A 20,051-nucleotide genomic window follows, 5' to 3' on the forward strand; every position below is an offset into this window, starting at 1 on the left:
TAGCATGTTTAAAAAGGGGGTCCCGTACTCATAAAGGTTGGGAACCACTTCATTAGGGGAAAGTGTGCTTAAAATACCTACCTTAGTGAAAAAGATACACAAAAATGCATTATGCTAGGACCAATTGCTTGCAAAAATGTACATTATCCAAGCTGCATGCAAAAATGTATTTATTAGGAGAAATTTGCACTAAAATGCTGAAGAATTTTCATGAGGATTTTTTAAAAAAATGCAAATTGCTGCCAAAATGTGGACAATTTAAGATTGGAAAAATAAGAAACATATAAGAAAAATAAATCTGACAGATCCTTCCATTCGTAAGAAGTATGCCTCTGAATGTAAGTTGCAGTGGAGCATAGGTGGGGAGAAGTGCTGCTGTGCTTATGTCCTGCCTGTGGGTTTCCCATAGTCATCTAGCCACCATGGGAATGGAGGTTGGGCTAGATGGGCCTTTTGATGAATCCAGCAGGTCTCTCCTTAAATTCTGAACATGTTTGAAATTCTGTGTGTACAGCAAAAATAAAAATAAAAAAAAGGCTGAGATAAGGAGATCTATACACAGGAGTTTATTTAGATGCCACAAGTTTTAAATCACTCCCCTTTACATCCCAAACCACTGCATCACTTTCTTCAGTTGAATCACCATTGGGTTTACAACATGATTTACAAAAATGGACTAATGATGTGATTTACAAATGTCTTTTGAGGAACCTATAAAACACAACTTTATACCATCGTTAAAACAATGCAAATCAACACATAGCGGATGCTAAATAGGGGGCAATTTAGAAATAGAAAAAGACAGACTGCTGGCATAGAGTCCTATATAAATAGGATCTTCTTTGTTATCTTCAGAGTTGAGGAATCCTTTGTGCACAAAAGGAATTCTCTGAAATTAGAGAAAACAAAGCAGCTTCTGCACCACCTACCCACTAACACCTCTTCACGTAAATCAGAATACTGGATTGAAGGGCTTATTCTTAAGTTTGAATCTAGATATATACTGTGTTAATGTTCTATGTCACATTCAGAAAAAAATTCTGTATCACATGACTGCAGACCTTCCATACTATTCTGTAATATGCTATTAGTAGAATGCTCGGTGTACAGCATTTGTAGATACTCCACCATAGTTTTTAGAAGTCATTTTCATGATTAAAACAATAGCAGTTCCACAAATGCAATGTGTATTTACTAAGCTTGTCTACAGAATATGATTCTGATCAATCATAACCTCAGTTAAACCAAAACAGTGAAAAGAGTATATCGCTCATCAAAGCAGAATAAGAACAATCACTTAAAAACACAGTGACCTTGATTCTAAGATCCATGAGTGCAGTAGTGTGCTAAATTCATTTTAGATCAAAGAATTAAGGATATTGATTTTCAATTTTCTGAATCGAATGCATGAAAAATATGCTCCCCTATTCATCTTGGTCTGAGTTTTCAGTTTCCCAAATACGCTAATTATTTGGAGAATCTGACTTTTCCTAAGTATCGCCATGTATTTTCTAGAGCCAAGTTTAACTGTCTCTCTTCTGCTCTCTTGGAAGGGCGGTACCAAGGGCCCATTATGTGGATCAGCTGTGTCCCTGTGGAGATGAAGTTGAATCTTTGGATCATGGTTTTTTTGTATGTAACTTTTATAGGGAGGATTTTAATAGACTACTTGGGCCTATTAGGAGGAACTTTCCTGGTAGGTCTGTGGACTGGTTTCTGAAATATTTCCTGGCTGATTCTAACAAGTCTGCAACAGAGACAGTGGCCAAGGTCCTCTTTTCTGCCCAAAGGAGTCACAAAAGGATTCTTTTTTCTGAACTGTTATTTCTTTTATGTTATACTTTTATATTTCTGTATTTTAACTGTTTTGGCGTTTTATTGATTATCTTATTTGAATGGGTCTGTTACCATATATCAATAAAGAAGAAGGAATGCAGTAGTGTTTGTAGTCCCTTTTTGCCTGCTTAACAGGCATAGCAAAAAGCAATGTGGTTTTTTTTGGGGGGGGAGATCAATCAATCAATAAACAAACATAGCCTGCTGTTGCACTTATGGATCTGAAGATCAAGGTCTAGGCTGCATCCAACTGTCCTATCTAAATGTGGGGAATTTTACCTTCCTAATTCCCACACAGTAGTCTGCTGTGTATGTTGTGTTATGGGAGGTGATCTATGCATGGAAGCCAGTTGGACAGGACTGAATATATTGAAGTTTTAGGCTGAAACAGATTTTGCTGTAGTACAATCAATATCTTAGCCTTGCAAAATCAAAGCAGACATCTATCGTTCAAACTTAACCTTTGTGCACATTTCAAAGTTTTAATTACTATTCTGCTTAAGTTTGGGATTTTAAACAGCATTTTACAGATGGCTAACAATAAATTAGATCTTTTTGAATGTCAGAAGATGGGGAAAATTGGGACAAGGTTGTTTAGTGAATATATTACATTTAATGAAAACTGGAATATGGTTCCACCCTTCTTCCAAGGCCAACACACTGCCTAGTGCGATATATGCTGAAATTATAATTAAATGCAGTGACATTTACACTGTTCCTTGTAAGCTCTAACAGTACAAATAGAGATGAACTTGTTCATTGTGACATACATAATGGAGGATGGCAGACTTTATTATGCTAAAGCAACTACATGGGGAACAGATTATAAACTCATGTATACCAGTGTAACAGATATCAAAATCTCACCCATTCACTTAAAAGCAAGACATGTAAAGCCCTTTGACTGCTTTATTGAATGCTACACAACCCTGACTGAATTACACCCACACCCAATATTTGTTGTTTGACTTGCAAACTACAACATTCTGCTAAGCGTAATGTTGATAAATGCCATGGTTTTCTGGGTACTTTCTGGAGCGGTACTGATTAAAACAGTGTCCTTCTTTCTCTCTCCCTCCACACGGGAATTTTGCTGTTAGCTCATTTGTCTGCAAAAGGAAGTGCTTTCTGCCACTTCATTAAACTTGTGACATTATTCTTTTTATTTATTTGTTTTTTTTCATAAAGATAGGGTGACGTTTGATTACTTCCAGCCTGTACAAGTCAAATGTACCTTGGAATGTTTTACAGTGTTTGACATCTATGAAATATAAGTACTATGCAATTTGACTGTACATACATACATATTTTCATAAATACATTTGACAGGGACCTCAGAACTAAATAGGCAATAGTATGGGACAAAACCACAACAGGCAGCCTTATTTTGTAGGACCTGGATCTAACCTAAAATAAAACAGGAGTTTCCATTGTGTTGTTTGTACACAAATTAAACAAATAAATACATCGCTGTATTTTGCCAATGAAATAATTCCAATGCATTTGCAAATGATTTGACAGAAAAAGGGTGTAATTTACAACACTAAGAACTTTTAACAACCATTGATTTATATGTATTGTACTGTAAAGTCACCCGAGAGAAGCCTAGCAAGGATGAGCGTGTAGTGGTAGGTCCCAAAGGCAACTCCCAAATATCTTCCTCAGGCGGAGACTTTGGTAATTGTCTATTGTATAAAACTCCCATCTCTTACAACTGCAATCATTTTGAAAGTGGGAAATTGCATCAGTTTTCCTCACAAAAAGAATAGTCCCAGCTTTATACTTCAGTTATTGTGAAGACATTCTAAATCCACAGAGCAGCAGACATTTCCATTCTGTGAACAGAAAGACAAAAAAAAGAGCTGCATTAATGTTATTAGCACAAGCAGTGAATATGGCTATTATGACATGGATTCAAGGAAATAGACAGATAAAATGAGCGTTTTGCAATTCTATCCCCAAAATAACAGTCCAGACAAACCTTTTGTTATTGTCATAGTCATGCTGTGTGCATTTACCAGGGATCAGGACTGCAACAATTTGGTGAAGAGGTGGCAGAGTCCTTCCTCCAGGATACAGATGACATTGGGGTTGGGGTGTTCACCAGTCCTGGATGGAGACGCACTCCCTCTGAAGGAATAAGTGTACTGTATAGTTTGGGGGTGCCCCTAGATCCATCCCTTTTACAGGAGGCTCAGGTGACCTCTGTGGTGAGGAGTGCCTATTGTCAGCTTATGTTGGTACTCCAACTATGTTGTTGTTAGTGTTTTGGTAAAAAAAACCTGAGGTGTTGGTTCTCATATCTTGATAGAATTGTCAGGGGTGCCAGTGCAAAATGGTTGCCACAGGGAGCAAAAAAGAGGTGCCAGTGAGTACTGTCACACAAAAAAAGCCTTATTATTTTATTGAATTTGTATCCCATCCTTCCTCCCAAGGGAGCCCAAGACAGGGATAATGTAGCCACTCATGCTCTCTCTTTAAGATTTGTCCAGAAACCACAGCCAGGTTGTTGAATGGAGCACCTGGGCATACACATATTACAACTGTGCTGAGGGAACTGCACTGGCTGGCAATAGCTATTGGGCAATGTTCAAGGTCTTACTGTTAACATATAAAGCCCTGAACAACTCGGGACCAGGTTACCTTAAACACAGCCTGCCCCTGTATACTGCTGTAAGATAACTTAGAATATCTGGGGAAATTCTGCTCGTAGCACCACACCCTACAGAATATCATAGTTTAATGACCTGAAAACTGGCATGTTCTGCTGTTGCCTCATTACTGTGGAATACCCTTCCCTCTGCTATATGTGAAATAGCAATCACCACTTTCTTCGGATGTCTTGTGCAGACTTACCTTTTTTGCCCAGCCGTTCCCTGGGCCACAAGATTGGTCCCTGCTTGATTTCAGTTTTATTTATTTATTTATTACATTTATATACCACGCCATAGCCGAAGCTCTCTGGGCGGTTTACAGTTTTATTCACTTTTACACGCTTTTATGCATTTTTTATATTCCTGTTTTCTTGGTTTTAGATTACGTTTTTTCCCCCTTGTTTTAATGATATATTTGTTTTTGGACTGTACCCCACTTACAGAGTTTGGAAACATTAAGCTTTTACATTTCTATATGCTTTTAATTAAATAATTAATTAATCAATTATGTGAACCAATTCCCCCTCTCCCTGTGCAAACAACCACAAATGTTCCATTCACGTGGTTTCTCCCCTTCCAAAAAAGGGGAGAAAAGATCACATGAAATGAACCTCTGCATAAGAAGTTCACATAGAGGCTCCTCTTAAAGTGGAGGCTATTTGCATGGTGGGGAAATGTATGTTATTTCATATATTGGCACTGGGTAATGTGAAGTTATCTGTTCTAAGGAGACTGGATGCTTTATTTTGATACCCCAAAAATGCCAATTCGTATCCTGTTGGTCAGATCACAACAGAGCTTTCTTTAACTTGGGAGATTAAGTAAGAGCAGCTGTACAGAGTATTCAGCTATACTTCCTCTTCCAGCTCTCTTCCTTTCTTTATCTGAGATATTAGAGAGAATATTCCTGCCAAGAAAATGCTAGGAACCAACATTATTTTTTTCTCTTTGAAACATAGGAAACATTTCCTAACAGGCATTTTTTACTTACATGTGCAACTCATAGCTGTTGTCTGATGGAAGGTAGGAATGTATTTTTTTTCAGGCCACATGGTCAATTGCCAAAAGACTTGTGCCTTCTATTTTAGTGAAACTTAGTTTCTTCCATTTAGTTGGATTCGTTTCCCTAAATATATTCTTGGGCACATTCTTGTGGCATTGAATTGCCACACTGAACGTTTGGCATTCTAACATATGAATACAGGAGTGTTTCTAATTAAAGCAGATAACTCCCCCAGCCCTGAGAATCTAATAGCACAATCCTAAACATGCCTACTTGGAGATGTCCTATTGACTTAAACGAGGCTTACTCCCAGGTAAGTGGGGTTAGGTTTGCAGCCTAAGACACCTCTCCACAATCACTACTAATTGTAACATCCAATGGTGTGAACTGTGAACCCACGCAGGTGTCTGTCAGCCACTTAAACCAGTGGCTATACATCTGGATGGTGGAATTAAGAAATATGGAAATGCTCTGCCTGGTCACCAAAATGAGAACAATGTGAGCATATCCTTAGTATTCATTTTGGCTCTTCTTGGAGTGAAGTACATTCTAGATGATCACACCATTTTTCAGGAATCATTGGATATGGAAGAAAATGCTTCATATCGATCTTCAGATAATTAAGCTCTACATTCGCATGTCTGGAATTCACAAGTTACAGATTCTTAAAGACTTAAATGAAGAGAAGAACTGAAATAAGTGGTTCCATGACTGCACTCTAACTGCACAAATTTGTAAATCAAAACCATTTTTGAAACATCAGTCGAGTTTGAATTGATTAGTTTTTCAGGTTAGCTGGGACAAAATATTTTGTTAAGAAGGATGCCTCTTGAAAGGTCTGATACACAAAGCAGCTTCCTGCCTGCTTTCACCAGGTGCTTGGAACTCTTAATCCATAGGGCTAATAGAGCAATTTCAATATCATACTAATCCTGTCTCTGCTGTCGTATGATTTGAGTCTGTGACATCTGAACCTCAGAGATACAAAAATGGAAGCAACTCTATCCCCCTGTCACAGTTCATCACAATGCTTCAGGGAAAGAGCCCCAAGGGCAAGAAAGCAAATGCAATGAATTAAAGCTGAGATGGTCTAGCCATAGCTCATTGCTGCATTGCACATGAGAAAATGGTGAAAAAACCCTGTTACAGTATCTGACACAGTTTTCAATAAAACATTTGGTGCTTTTAGCGATCTAGAAATGATCAAAGGAAAGCAACTTTCTCCATGAGGATGGCGTAAAAACAGCAAGAAATTATTATTTGATTATCGTGCATTGCTCAAATGCTGCATAATAGCTCTAAAAAGTTACTATTTTGGTTCACGTTCATTTTCTTCTCATTTTAAACAAAAAGCATACCCGTCAATAACTGATGCTAATTACACTAAGTGCATCCAAGTATTCCTGAGAGCTAAAGTGGATGAAGTGATGGAAACATGAGGTTATGCCAAGATTTTTCAGAAGGATGTCATTTGATCAGACTTGCTATCATTTATTCTCAGTCAGATTCTTATTTACCCCAGAATATAATTGCTTAAGAAGGAAGGAGTACCCTAAAAGTTTACTATAAGACAGTGTCACAAAACTATGACATCACAGCCTGGAGCCCTTGCATGCCATTGTCATCAACCCTATGGAGAAGAGAAGGGTCTCTTCAAGTGGGTGGAGCCTTGCCAGGTCTTATGTGCCAACAGATGAGTAGGGGAGCGGTTCTGAATCTTTTGTGAAGCACTGCTGGAATGTATATACCAGAGTAGTGTACTGAACAGAATTGTGGACTAATACTTGGGACACCAGGGTTCAAATCTTCACTTAGCCATGAAGCTCCTTGGATGACCTTGGGCCAGTCACTGTCACTGAGCCTAACCTACCTCACAGGGTTTTGCTGTTGTTGTTATGTGCCTCCAAGTCGACTACAATTTATGGCGACCCTATGAATCAGTGACCTCCAAGAGCATCTGTCATGAACCACCCTGTTCAGATCTTGTAAGTTCAGGTCTGTGGCTTCCTTTATGGAATCAATCCATCTCTTGTTTGGCCTTCCTCTTTTGCTACTCCCTTCTGTTTTTCCCAGCATTATTGTCTTTTCTAGGGAAGCATGTCTTCTCATTATGTGTCCAAAGTATGATAACCTCAGTTTCATCATTTTAGCTTCTAGTGACCGTTCTGGTTTAATTTGTTCTAACACCCAATTATTTCTCTTTTTCGCAGTCCATGGTATCCGCAAAGCTCTTCTCCAACACCACATTTCAAATGAGTTGATTTTTCTCTTATCCACTTTTTTCATTGTCCAACTTTCACATAAATACAAAGAGATGGCGAATATCATGGTCTGAATGATCCTGACTTTAATGTTCAGTGATACATCTTTACATTTGAGGACCTTTTCTAGTACTCTCACAGCTGCCCTCCCCAGTCCTAGCCTTCTTATTATTTCTTGACTATTGTCTCCATTTTGGTTAATGATTGTGCCAAGGTATTGATAATCCTTGACAAGTTCAATGTCCTCATTGTCAACTGTAAAGTTGCATAAATCATCTGTTGTCATTACTTTCGTCTTTTTGACGTTCAGCTATAGTCCTGCTTTTGTGCTTTCCTCTTTAACTTTCATCAGCATTCGTTTCAAATCATTACTCGTTTCTGCTAGTAGTATGGTATCATCTGCATATCTTAAATTATTGATGTTTCTCCCTCCAATTTTCACAGCTCCTTCATCTTGGTCCAATCCTGCTTTCCGCATGATATGTTCTGCATACAGATTAAATAAATAGGGTGATAAAATACAACCCTATCTCACACCCTTTCCAATGGGGAACCAATCGGTTTCTCCATATTCTGTCCTTACAGTAGCCTCTTGTGCAGAGTATAGGTTGCACATCAGGACAATCAGATGCTCTGGCACTCCCATTTCTTTTAAAGCATTCCATAGTTTTTCATGTTCTACACAGTCAAAGGCTTTGCTGTAATCTATAAAGCACAGGGTGATTTCCTTCTGAAATTCCTTGCTCCGTTCCATTATCCAACGTATGTTTGCGATATGATCTCTAGTACCTCTTCCCTTTCTAAATCCAACTTGGACGTCTGGCATTTCTCGCTCCATCCTTTGTTGTAGAATCTTGAGCATTACTTTACTTGCATGGGATATTAGGGCAATAGTTCGATAATTACTGCATTCCCTGGGATCCCCTTTCTTTGGAATTGGGATGTATATGGAACGTTTCCAGTCTGTGAGACGTTGTTTAATTTTCCATATTTCTTGACAAATTTTAGTCAAAATTTGGACAGATTCAGTCTCAGTAGCTTGTAGCAACTCTATTGGTATGCCGTCTATTCCTGGTGATTTGTTTCTTCCAAGAATTTTAAGAGCAGCTTTGACCTCACATTCTAAAATTTCTGGTTCTTCATCATATGGTTCCTTCATGAATGAATCTGTCATCCTGGCATCTCTTTTATAGAGTTCTTCAGTGTATTGCTTCCATCTTCCTTTTATTTCACCTCGGTCAGTCAGTGTGTTCCCCTGTTGATTATTCAACATCCCTACTCGTGGTTTAAATTTCCCTTTCATTTCTCTAATCTTTTGGAATAGGGCTCTTGTTCTTCCCATTTTGTTGTCCTTTTCTATTTCTATACAATAACTATTGTAATAGTTCTCTTTGTCCCTACGTACTAGTTGTTGTATAGTTGCATTTAAGGTTCTGAACGTGTTTCTATCTCCTTTTGATTTTGCTTCCTTCTCTCTTTAACCATTTTAAGAGTTTCTTCAGTCATTCATTGAGGTCTTTCTCTCTTTTTAACTATAGGTATTGTCTTTTTGTATTCTTCCCTGATAATGTCCCTGACTTCAGTCCATAGTTCTTCTGGTTCTCTGTCAACTAAGTTGAAAGCCTCAGACCTGTTCCTTATTTGATCTTTATATTCTTCTGGGATGTTATTTAAATTGTATTTTGGCATTATGAGTGCTTTGTTGTTCTTCTTTAGCTTTACTCTGATTTTTGATATAATCAGTTCATGATCTGTACCGCAGTCTGCTCCTGGTCTTGTCTTTGCAGAAGGTATGGAACTTCTCCATCTTCTGTTGCCAATTATATAATCAATTTGATTCCTATATTGACCATCTGGTGATGTCCACATGTACAGTCGTCTTTTTGGTTGCTCAAAAAATGTATTGGCAAGAAACAAATCATTGGCTTCACAGAATTCAATAAGTCTTTCTCCTGCTTCATTTCTGTCACCTAAGCCCCATTTCTCCACAATTCCTAGTTCTTCTCTGTTCCCTACTTTTGCATTCCAGTCCCCCATGATTATCATCATATCTTGTTTTGGTGTGTGATCAATTTCTTCCTGTACTTCTGCATAAAATCTCTCCAATTCTTCTTCTGCGTTTGATGTTGGAGCGTAGACTTGGATGATGGATATGTTAATAGGTTTCCAGTTTAATCTGATTGATATCACTTGCTCAGACCTTGCGTTGTAGCTCCTAATTGCTTTTGCTACATCACTTTTCACTATTAAAATTTCTGGTTCTTCATCATATGGTTCCTCCGTGAATGAATCTGTCATCCTGGCATCTCTTTTATAGAATTCTTCAGTGTATTGCTTCCATCTTCCTTTTATTTCATCTCGGTCATTCAGTGTGTTGCCCTGTGGATTATTCAACATCCCTACTCTTGTTTTAAATTTCCCTTTCATTTCTCTAATCTTTTGGAACAGGGAGAAGGAGAACTGTCTATGCCACCTTGAGCTTTTGGGATATGAATAAATGTGGCAGAATCCTGGACTAACTCTACTAATGATATCTGAGTTATTCTAGATTGCAATGGCAGCCACCTGGGCTACATGACTATGGTAATGATTCTGAAACCTTATAACTTCAACTGAATCAATTCTGAATCAATCCCAAATGTGTGTCTTGGGGGCCATAATCTCTAGTGTCTAATCTAGGGGTGGGGAATCTTTTTGGTTCCAAGGGCCAGGTTCTTTTTAGGATCTGCCTCATGGGGCAAATTTGACAGGTGGGTGAGACTGCCAGCCTGTCAAACACATGATGTTATTTTGACATTGCATGATTGAGAGGTGGGTGGGCCACCCACCTGTCAAAATCATAGAATCATAGAATCCTAGAGTTGGAAGGGGCCTTGTAGGCCATCGAGTCCAACCCCCTGCTCACAGCAGGAAATCCACAGCTAGAGCATCTCCTGCAGATAGCTGTCCAGCCTCTGCTTGAAGACATCCAGCAAAGGGGATCCCACCACCTCCCTAGGCAGTCGGTTCCATTGCCGAACTGCCCTTACTGTCAAGAAGTTCCTTCTAATGTCCAATCTGAATCTACGCTCCTGCAACTTAAAACCATTAGACCTAGTCCTACCCTCTGGGGCAGCAGAGAACAAATCTGTACCCTCCTCTATGTGACAGCCCTTCAAGTACTTAAAGAGTGCAATCATGTCACCCCTTAGCCTTCTCTTCACCAGACTGAACATGCCAAGTTCCTTCAACCTTTCCTCATAAGACTTGATCTCCATACCGGCTATCATCCTCGTCGCCCTCTTCTGAACCCGCTCTAACTTGTCTATATCTTTCTTAAAATGAGGCGCCCAGAACTGAACGCAGTATTCCAGATGAGGCCTGACTAATGCAGAATATAGTGGGACTATTACTTCCCTCGACCTGGAAACTATAGCTCTGTTTATGCAGCCCAAAACCGCATTTGCTTTTTTTGCCGCAGCATCACACTGCTGGGTCATGTTCAACTTGCGATCCACTACACGTCCTTCTCACACGCACTACTGCTAAGCCGGGTATTTCCCATCCTGTACCTGTGCATTTTGTTTTTGTGGCCTAAATGCAGAATCCTGCATTTGTCTTTATTGTATTTCATTTTATTAATTTCAGCCCAATTTTCTAGTCTATCCAGGTCCCTTTGGATTTTATTCCTGTCTTCCACTGTGTTAGCTATCCCTCCCAGTTTCATATTATCCGCAAACTTCATAAGGTTTCCCTCCACCCCATCATCTAAGTCATTGATAAAAATGTTGAAAACTATCGGCCCCAGGACAGAACCCTGTGGCACTCCACTCAAAACCTTCTTCCAGTTCGAAGCAGAGCCACCGACGACCACTCTGAGTACGGTTTTCCAACCAGTTGTGAATCCACCTGATAGTATTTCCACCTAGTCCGCATTTGACCAGTTTGCTAATCAAAAGGTCATGGGGGACTTTGTCAAACGCTTTGCTGAAATCTAGATAGATGACATCTGCAGCATTTCCACCATCTACTAAGCTAGTGACCCAATCAAAAAAAGAGATGAGATTAGTTTGACAGGATTTTTTCTTGACAAACCCATGCTGGCTCCTACTAATCACAGCATTGTCATCTAGATATTTGCCAATGGACTCTTTTATTATCTGTTCTAATATCTTTCCCAGTATTGAAGTCAGACTGACCGGCCTGTAATTCCCCAGATCTTCTTTGTTACCCTTTTTAAAGAGTGGGACCAAGTTTGCCCATCTCCAATCCTCCGGCACCTCTCCCGTTCTCCAGGATTTCTCAAAGATGATGGCAAGAGGTTCTGAGAGTACATCAGCAAGTTCCTTCAATACTCTGGGATGCAGTTCATCAGGCCCTGGAGATTTGAACTCATTTAGGTTAACTAGGTATTTCCTGACTATCTCCTTATCAATCTTGAACTGCAATCCCGACCCCTTACTGAGATTGCTACCGATGCAAGGTTGCACACTGTTCCCTTTTTGGGAGAAAACGGAGGCAAAATAGGCGTTGAGCAGTTCTGCCTTTTCCTTGTTATCTGTCAACATTTTGCCATCCTCATTGAGCAGCAGTCCCACCATTTTCTTGGTCTTTCTCTTGCTTCGAACATATCTGAAAAACCGCTTTTTGTTGTTCCTCGCTTCCTTCGCCAGCCTCAGCTCATTCTGGGTTTTAGCTTTCCTTACGCTATTCCTGCAAGCCCAAGCCGCTCGTCGGTATTCTTCCTTGGTGATGCGTCCTTCCTTCCATTCTTTATACATGCTCTTTTTTATTTTTACCTCCTCCACGTTGTAATACGTTCTTCATGAACTCCCATGCTTCTTGGGCTCCCTTTTTCTTTAGTCTATCTTGCCACGGGATCCTACCCATCATTTCCCTGAGCTTGCTAAAATCGGCTTTCCTGAAATCCAAGGTCCATATTTGACTATATTCTTCTTTGGCTTTCCCCAGAATCACGAATTCCAGCATTACGTGGTCACTTTCCCCCAAGGTACCGACTGCTTTAATTCCCGTGACCAATTCGTCCCTGTTAGTTAAGATCAGGTCCAGGATTGCCAATCCCCTTGTTCCTTCTTCTACTTTTTGAAAGAGGAAATTATCAGCAAGGCCCATCAGGAATTTGTTGGAGGCTTTGTGCTTTGCAGAGTTTGTCTCCCAGCAGATATCCGAGTAGTTGAAGTCCCCCATCACTACTACTTCTTGCCTCCTTGAGATTTCAGAGATTTGTTTGAGAAAGGCCTCGTCTACCACCTCTTCTTGGCCAGGGGGTCTGTAGTAGACACCTACTACCATGTTGGTTTTATTTGTTTCTCCATTTATTTTTACCCAAATGGTCTCTACCGGACCACTTTGTTCGCTCTCTTGGATTTCCATAGAGGTGTCTTTGACGTATAACGCTACTCCCCCTCCTTTTCTGTTGCTTCTATTCTTTCTGTAGAGTTTATATCCTTGAACGGCTATATTCCAATCATGGGAGTCATCCCACCAAGTCTCTGTTATCCCTATGAAGTCATATTTGCCTTGATGCACTAAGACTTCAAGCTCCTCTTGCTTGTTTCCCAAGCTCCGTGCTTATATAGACACCAGAAGTCTCTTTTGTCCTGATTGGATTCCTCCGTTAATATACTGTGAGCTTTGCCGTGCATCCTTTTCTCTCTCCCAGTGTCTCCTGTACCCTTCAAATCCTCACGTTTACAACCCGCTGTCTTTGGATTGGTATTTAAGATATCATCTCCATCCCCCAGAGGCTTTAGTTTAAAGCCCTCTTGACGAGTTTTGCCATACTTCTGCCAAAGAGATTCTTCCCAGTCCTCGTGAGGTGCAGCCCATCTCTTGCCAACAGTCCCTATAAGTGAAAGCCTTATGCTTTCCTGTTAAATGTCTAAAATCAGGGACTTGAAAGGGGGGAGAGTTGCAAAAGCCTTTTCCAAGTCTCTCCATGGTTCCCTTTTAAGTATCCAAGATCAGGCACTTAAAGGGAAGGGAGAGATGAGTGATGTCAGGTGATGGCCGGGTGGGTGTTGTTTGGGTAAAATGTCCTCACAGGCCAAATTGGACCTCCTGGCAGGCCTGGTTGCTCTGAAGGCTCCCTGCCCTTGGTCTAATATTTCATTTTTATTTATTATACTATGTAGATTGTACTCCAGAAAATTTCATTTTTTCTAAGTCTAAATATTTCTAAATCAAGCCATGACATTTCACAAAATTAGACTTTTGTTTCTCATGATTTTCCTGCCTTAGAAAATAAATTGATGTTTCTCTCCTTAATTTTCCATTTTTGCCATTTTCTGTATGGAAATATAGCAAGAAGCATAAGGGAGTCTAAATGAATGCAACGTAAGTATATTGCTCCCTGCAATTGATATTACTTTAACTGCTTTGCTAACCAGCAGGTTATTTCTGAAGATACGTATTTATGAATGTCTAAAATGTTTACTAGTTATTAACATCACTATCCTGCATGCATATTAAGAATGCCTGCTGGGCTTTAAGAAAGAATATTTTAAAGTTGCAGCAATCTACTGAATATTTTTGGTAGACTCCCTGGATAATAATCACATAATTACCGTTACACAAATTGCATAATTTTGTTACGACATTCTCATTCTTCTGTTGTATTTCATTGCTGTCAGAGAAAGCTAACAGCAAACCTCTTTGGGAAGGAGTCTAACTCCTACATACAAATTCCATCCACCATCCCCCTGCTACCTTTTACTACTAAATACCTTGCATTTGCAAGTTGTACAAGGAGATCCAAGCATTGTCCATACAGAGCCACTAAGTCGTGTTATTCCATAGCCATCTAGACAGGTTTTTCTGATGTCATAAGTAACGTTATCAGCCAAACAAGGATCACTGACACAACGAGGGCAACATTCGCCTTCTGATGTTGCTGTGTAGTCACAGGTAAGAGTTGGGCATGCAAGTGGCCAACAATCCACTTCACCTTCCTATGAAAACAGAAATAGATCCATGGGAAGTTATGTGAAGCTATTAAAACAAAACACCAGAAGCAGTTAATTCTTTTGTCAACTTTTTAATGTTAGACCCAAGTCATTGCTTAAACAGAGGTAGTGAACCTTTGGTCCTCCAGATGTTGCTGGACTATGATTCCTGTTATCCCAGTGGCCAGAATGGCTGAGGTTAGTGGGAGCTTCAGTCCATCAGCATCTGAAAGGCCACAAGTTCCCCATTTCTGACCTAGAATTTGCTTGCACAACATACAAATTGGGATGAGCAGCTTATAAAACTTATTTTGCTGTTGGGCATGAATTTGCCCCAGAAAGTATGGGAATGCATATTCTAACCTGTATCACAAGAATGTTGAGTAGTTGAGTGTCCATCCAAACAGTACAGTGCTGATGGGAAATCCCATGCATTCAGAAGTGCATTATGCACCCAAATGTGTATCTCCTTCCTATCAGCAGCCAGTTAAGAGACACATGCACAGCTCTGATTGATAAATGCAGACCTGCAACCAGGAATCTGGATATAGCCTTTTGCTGTATGTGGAACATATACTTATTTGGTGGATTGGCTCAGGTGATTATATGAATTAGTAGCCACTAGGTATGGAAGGATCTGTCAATTTTGGTTCTCTCAGTTTCTCACTTTCCCAATCTTAAATTCAGTTCTCCACATTCCTGCAGCAGCTTGCTAGTTTCTTTTAAACAATTGCCATGAAAATTCTTCTGCATTTTAGTGCAAATTTCTACTAATAAAACACATTTTTGTATGCACACATTTTTGCAAGCAGTTTCTCCCAATATAATGAATTTATGTATGTTATTTTCACTAATGTATTCATTTATATGCACACTTTCCCATGATATATGCATGTTCATAAACACTGTTTAATTGGAGAACTGCATTGCAAAATTCAGATAAGTGAATTTCTAAGGATGGCTATGTTTTGATTCTCATATCATTTTGGAAAGTGCAAATTTGAACTGAATCAGATTTCTCCCCCATCCCTAGTGGCCACAAATTGTTGAATTCTGAAATGCACTTTCATTCTCATTTCATAGCTCTAGTTTGCAAAAGTACATCTTCAACATTAGTTAAGCAGTTTACAAGTCTGTGTAAACTCATTTTAACAAAAGGAAACCATGAACCACATTATCACATCAGTACTGCAGTACTGCTACTGCCTATTTATCATGTTAAGGCTAAATGCTATGTGGTAGTTTACAAACCCTAAGAGCTAATGGCACAGCAATTAACTCATCTGGAAGTCATACTATAACTGACACCTAAGGATACATTGATAAATAATTCACTGCAGTACTCTACAACAAAGTGCAATTAAAAATGCAGCATAATCCAGATCAGGTGGAGGTATTATTAATCATTGGCAAGAAACGTGAGGTAAATCTACTTGTTCCGAATGGGGTTTCACCCCTCTTGCAGGAACAGGAACTTTAAAAAAAAAATTCAGCAGGCTTTTAATGTCTAATACCTAGTGTCATCGCTGCCAATTTTAACATGTAGCATATTTTACCCTTGCTGCTGTTAGGAATTTAAGTGTTAGCATTATTATATATTTTTTCTTATTGCATTTAGAAATTGTTAGTTGTATTCTTGTTATATCGTATGATTTTATGATTACGCTGTATATTGTTCTGGGTACTTTTAACAGAAGAGCGGCATATAAATATATGATTGATTATTATTATGTACAAGCATGCAGTGATGTAGCATTGGACTTATACACTTAGAGAGGAATCCAATAGGTGTGCCTGCACTCAGGGAAGGGCTTTTGTCCAGGGGATGGGAGGCAAATTTTGCCAATTCAGTCTTCTCTGCAGCCCTCAGCACATCCTGAAAACTGGCTTCATAGAGCTGAGTGACCCTCCAGAACAGAGTGGAGAGGGAGCTGCAGGAGGAAGGACAAAGTCCTGTCACAAGAATAGACCACCAGATGGATTTCACTTTTAGACTGCAAACCTATGCTTACCTGGGAGTAAGTCCATATGAACTCCAGAAGCTTACCTCTGAGTAAACATGTATGGAATTGCAGTGTTAAGAGCTAAGAATTTTGTTCTACAGTATGCAGCTGAGACTAGTCAGAATCTGAAAAGCTGCTTTAGACACACCCAAAGGCTTGCAGAAGCTAGTGAGAGTTAATGAGTTGTATTCATTGCTAGTTATACTCAGAGTAGACCCACTGAAGTTAGTAGACATAACTAACTTAGGCTTATTAAGTTCAGTGGGTATTAGGGTTGCCAGGTTCAGGGCCTGAGACTGATCCTGTATCTTTAGGAGAAGAGAAAGTCAGCCAAGTGCAGGTATTCTTGCAACTCTGTAATGGGAAAAACCACAAGGTGGACTTCTCCCTTCTCCCTGCACAACTTTTAAAGATACAGAAGACCTCTTGGTTGCCAGGCCCGGTCTCCAAGAGGTATTTTACAGGCATCGCTGCTTGAGAGAGAAGTCCCTCTCGTCCAGGATGGCACTGATGAAGAAAAGGATGCAATAGAGTTTGAATTCAGTAGTCCAAATGATTGGGGTTCTTGGCTGAGGCTTTTCAGCCTAAGAATATACATAAGCAGCACACATTTGCTCCTATACATTTGTGAAGTTAGGTGTTCATGAGAAGCCATAGCTGGATCAGGGCATTGTCATTCAAGGAACTAGTAAAGCCCTTGGCATGGTTATCAATTTAGCCATGCAGCTGTATTTTCTGTCTGTTTCCTCGGTAAAACCTGCTGTTATCTCCAAGCTTCTTTCGAATCATAATAGCCATTTTCTTTTTACACATGGCAGTTTTCCTGGACAATTTGATATGCAAATTTTCCCCTAGGATAAAAAAAATTATAGACCTGCTTATTATATTCTTAACATGTATGTATTCTCTTAAGTGAAGAGAGCAATACTTTGTGTGCACAAATATTGATGGTCTTTAATTTATGATGTCCCCCCCCTAACCTTTCCCTTTGTGCAATGTTCAGAATAAAAGTTGCAGAGGAAGAGACACAACATAAAGGTGATGGAAACTTTAAATTTCCCCTGATGCTAAGACCAAAATGGTGAACATTAGAATGCCTTTAAAGATGCTGTATTTATGCTGTGGAATGAAGACTAATGAACACTTTTTTATTTACATTGCTATTTTTAATGGGAAAATGTGACACCTTTATCACTCTACAGCTATCATTTCAGGTCACGCTATGCAGCCTAGAATATTTGTATATCTCTTTCTATGTTCTACCTTGTTTTATAAAAAGAGAAAAAATATTATTAACAATATGCATTCTTTACTTTTGAATATAGTTTGTATCTCTGAAAAATATTTTGTTGGCTTCCATACCAGACAACGGCACTGTTGACAGCTATATGTCCAATTATCTCCACTTCGGTACCACTTGTGCCCACTCTGATCTAAACATTGACTGGTGACTCTGGTATCACATTCTGGGCAGCAGAAGAAATCAACACTGGGATTCTGACAATCACAAGCAGTTCGTCGACAGAATATCTTGCCATCCTGTCAAGAAAAAATACTCACTAGTTGTAAGCAAATATCACTAAATAAGAGACATAGCAAATTGGGGCAATGCCTCACAGTGAGTTAGCAAGGTGCATTTTACACCTTGTAATAATAACATTACAATAATATTGTACAATAATAATACTGTACACTTCAAAAATACAACTAATTGTGAAGCTTAATAGTTACCATTCAGAAACTTGCACCATACTCATACAACAATTAATTAAATATTATAGGTTGGATTCAAGAGTTGTGAGCAGAAGGAAAATAGCCATTAGCTGAAGAGTTTGCACAAGGAGTGACACGGTACTATTAAAAAAAAAAAGTTCTATAGCAGTTCTCATGGTTCTACTTCCAAAAGAGGTTGAACAAACTCTTGCATAAATGGAAGAACACCTTTGGATTTAGTTTCATTTTTGCTCAAGTGTGAGGTGCAAAACACCTTTCTGTGAGCAAAACATGCTTTCCATGCAATGATAGAGCACATTTGGATCCAATCCTAAAACAATGCAGTGTTTGAATGCATTGTAGTGTTATTACTCAAAGAAGCAAGAATAGTTTTTTCATAACATTTGTGTGCTTTACTTCCCCTACATTAAAAAGTTGTGTGTTATCAGTGAACAGTTTGTAAAAATTTTTAAAAATCCCTCATATCAGACTCCGTGCCATGGGGACTTAGCTATTCCATGAAGGCATCATCTATTGGGTGGAACCCAATGTATGTTGCTCTATCGATGAAAGCATTCATCAATGGAATGGAGAGGGAGGCAATTTTCAGCAATTCTCTTGTGCCCTCGACCCACCCAAATCTGCTCCAAACGCCCCCCAACTGAAAATTGCCTCCCCACTCCATTGATGGATGACTTCCGCCAGCAAAGTGACACCCACTGAAGATACAAATTCTTATAGATCCTGGTTGTGGGATGTCTTAAATACATAGTTAGCTTTAAGTACCACAAACATTTCCACAGACTTCAAAGATGGGATTATTTCTGTTCCAAGGGACATCTAAAAATGTATTAGGCAGTTTCTATTATATGTTGTATGGGAAAGTTCTCAGATTGACCACTTTTGTCTCCCAAAATGGGCACATTAAACTGTTGCCTTGGAAATAGCTTCTTGGATGTACACTGAATAAAGAAATGTTTATATTATTCATTATATGACTATCATGAAGCAATGGGTTTTTTTTCCAAAATTTTGAATAACTGTGCAATCATAATCTTTTAAATAAATTTGCAGCTGAACAGGTAGCATCATTAATTTAGCAAGAAGACACTACACTGCAAAACCAGAACTGCCAGAGGAATTTAATATAGCAAGTTAATGGGGGACCTATCATCCCTTCACCTACATTTATATCCAGTTATAGTTTTTTTTATATAGCTTGACCTACAGTCCAACAGATGAAACAGCAGGTGAATATGTATCACCCTGTCTAACAACTTTGGGCACCATTTCACATTTCTTTCTCACTAAAATAATTGGAATATAAATGTGTTTCTCTTTGGCTGGATCATGCTCTCCGAGTCATTTTTAAAACATTTTTTAAAAATAGTTTTCTTACTACATCTGCTAAATATTTACTCCTTGCATAGGATCCTTCACATTTGGATGGCTACAGATTAAATTACAATCTTTGTGATAACTAAAGCATCAATATTGTTTTCAAATGTAAAAAAAGACAGTATGTGTCAGTTTGGTGAAAAAGGGAAAATGAGTTTATTCAAATTGTGGGGATGGTAATTATAGGAATTATTGTGCTGGAAACTCTACCTGTTATTATAGGTGAATAAACAATTTTA

General features: G+C 39.0%; 1 protein-coding gene across 8 annotated transcripts in view; it reads right to left on the bottom strand.

Annotated features, from left to right (window-relative positions):
* Window positions 1-564: 564 nt before the first annotated feature.
* The window catches only part of NELL1 (neural EGFL like 1), an 859,864-nt gene continuing 840,377 nt past the window's right edge, over window positions 565-20,051 (bottom strand). For all 8 annotated transcript variants that reach the window (XM_061610630.1, XM_061610631.1, XM_061610636.1 and 5 more), the window contains 3 exons: window positions 18,064-18,240; window positions 14,480-14,704; window positions 565-3,671 (listed from right to left, as the gene is read on the bottom strand). In XM_061610630.1, coding sequence (XP_061466614.1) covers window positions 3,621-3,671; window positions 14,480-14,704; window positions 18,064-18,240 — 453 coding nt within the window. In that variant the 3' untranslated portion in view covers window positions 565-3,620. The remainder of the gene's footprint in view (window positions 3,672-14,479; window positions 14,705-18,063; window positions 18,241-20,051) is intronic.

This window comes from Rhineura floridana, chromosome 2 (assembly GCF_030035675.1).
Source record: "Rhineura floridana isolate rRhiFlo1 chromosome 2, rRhiFlo1.hap2, whole genome shotgun sequence".
NCBI classification, from domain to species: Eukaryota; Metazoa; Chordata; class Lepidosauria; order Squamata; family Rhineuridae; genus Rhineura; species Rhineura floridana.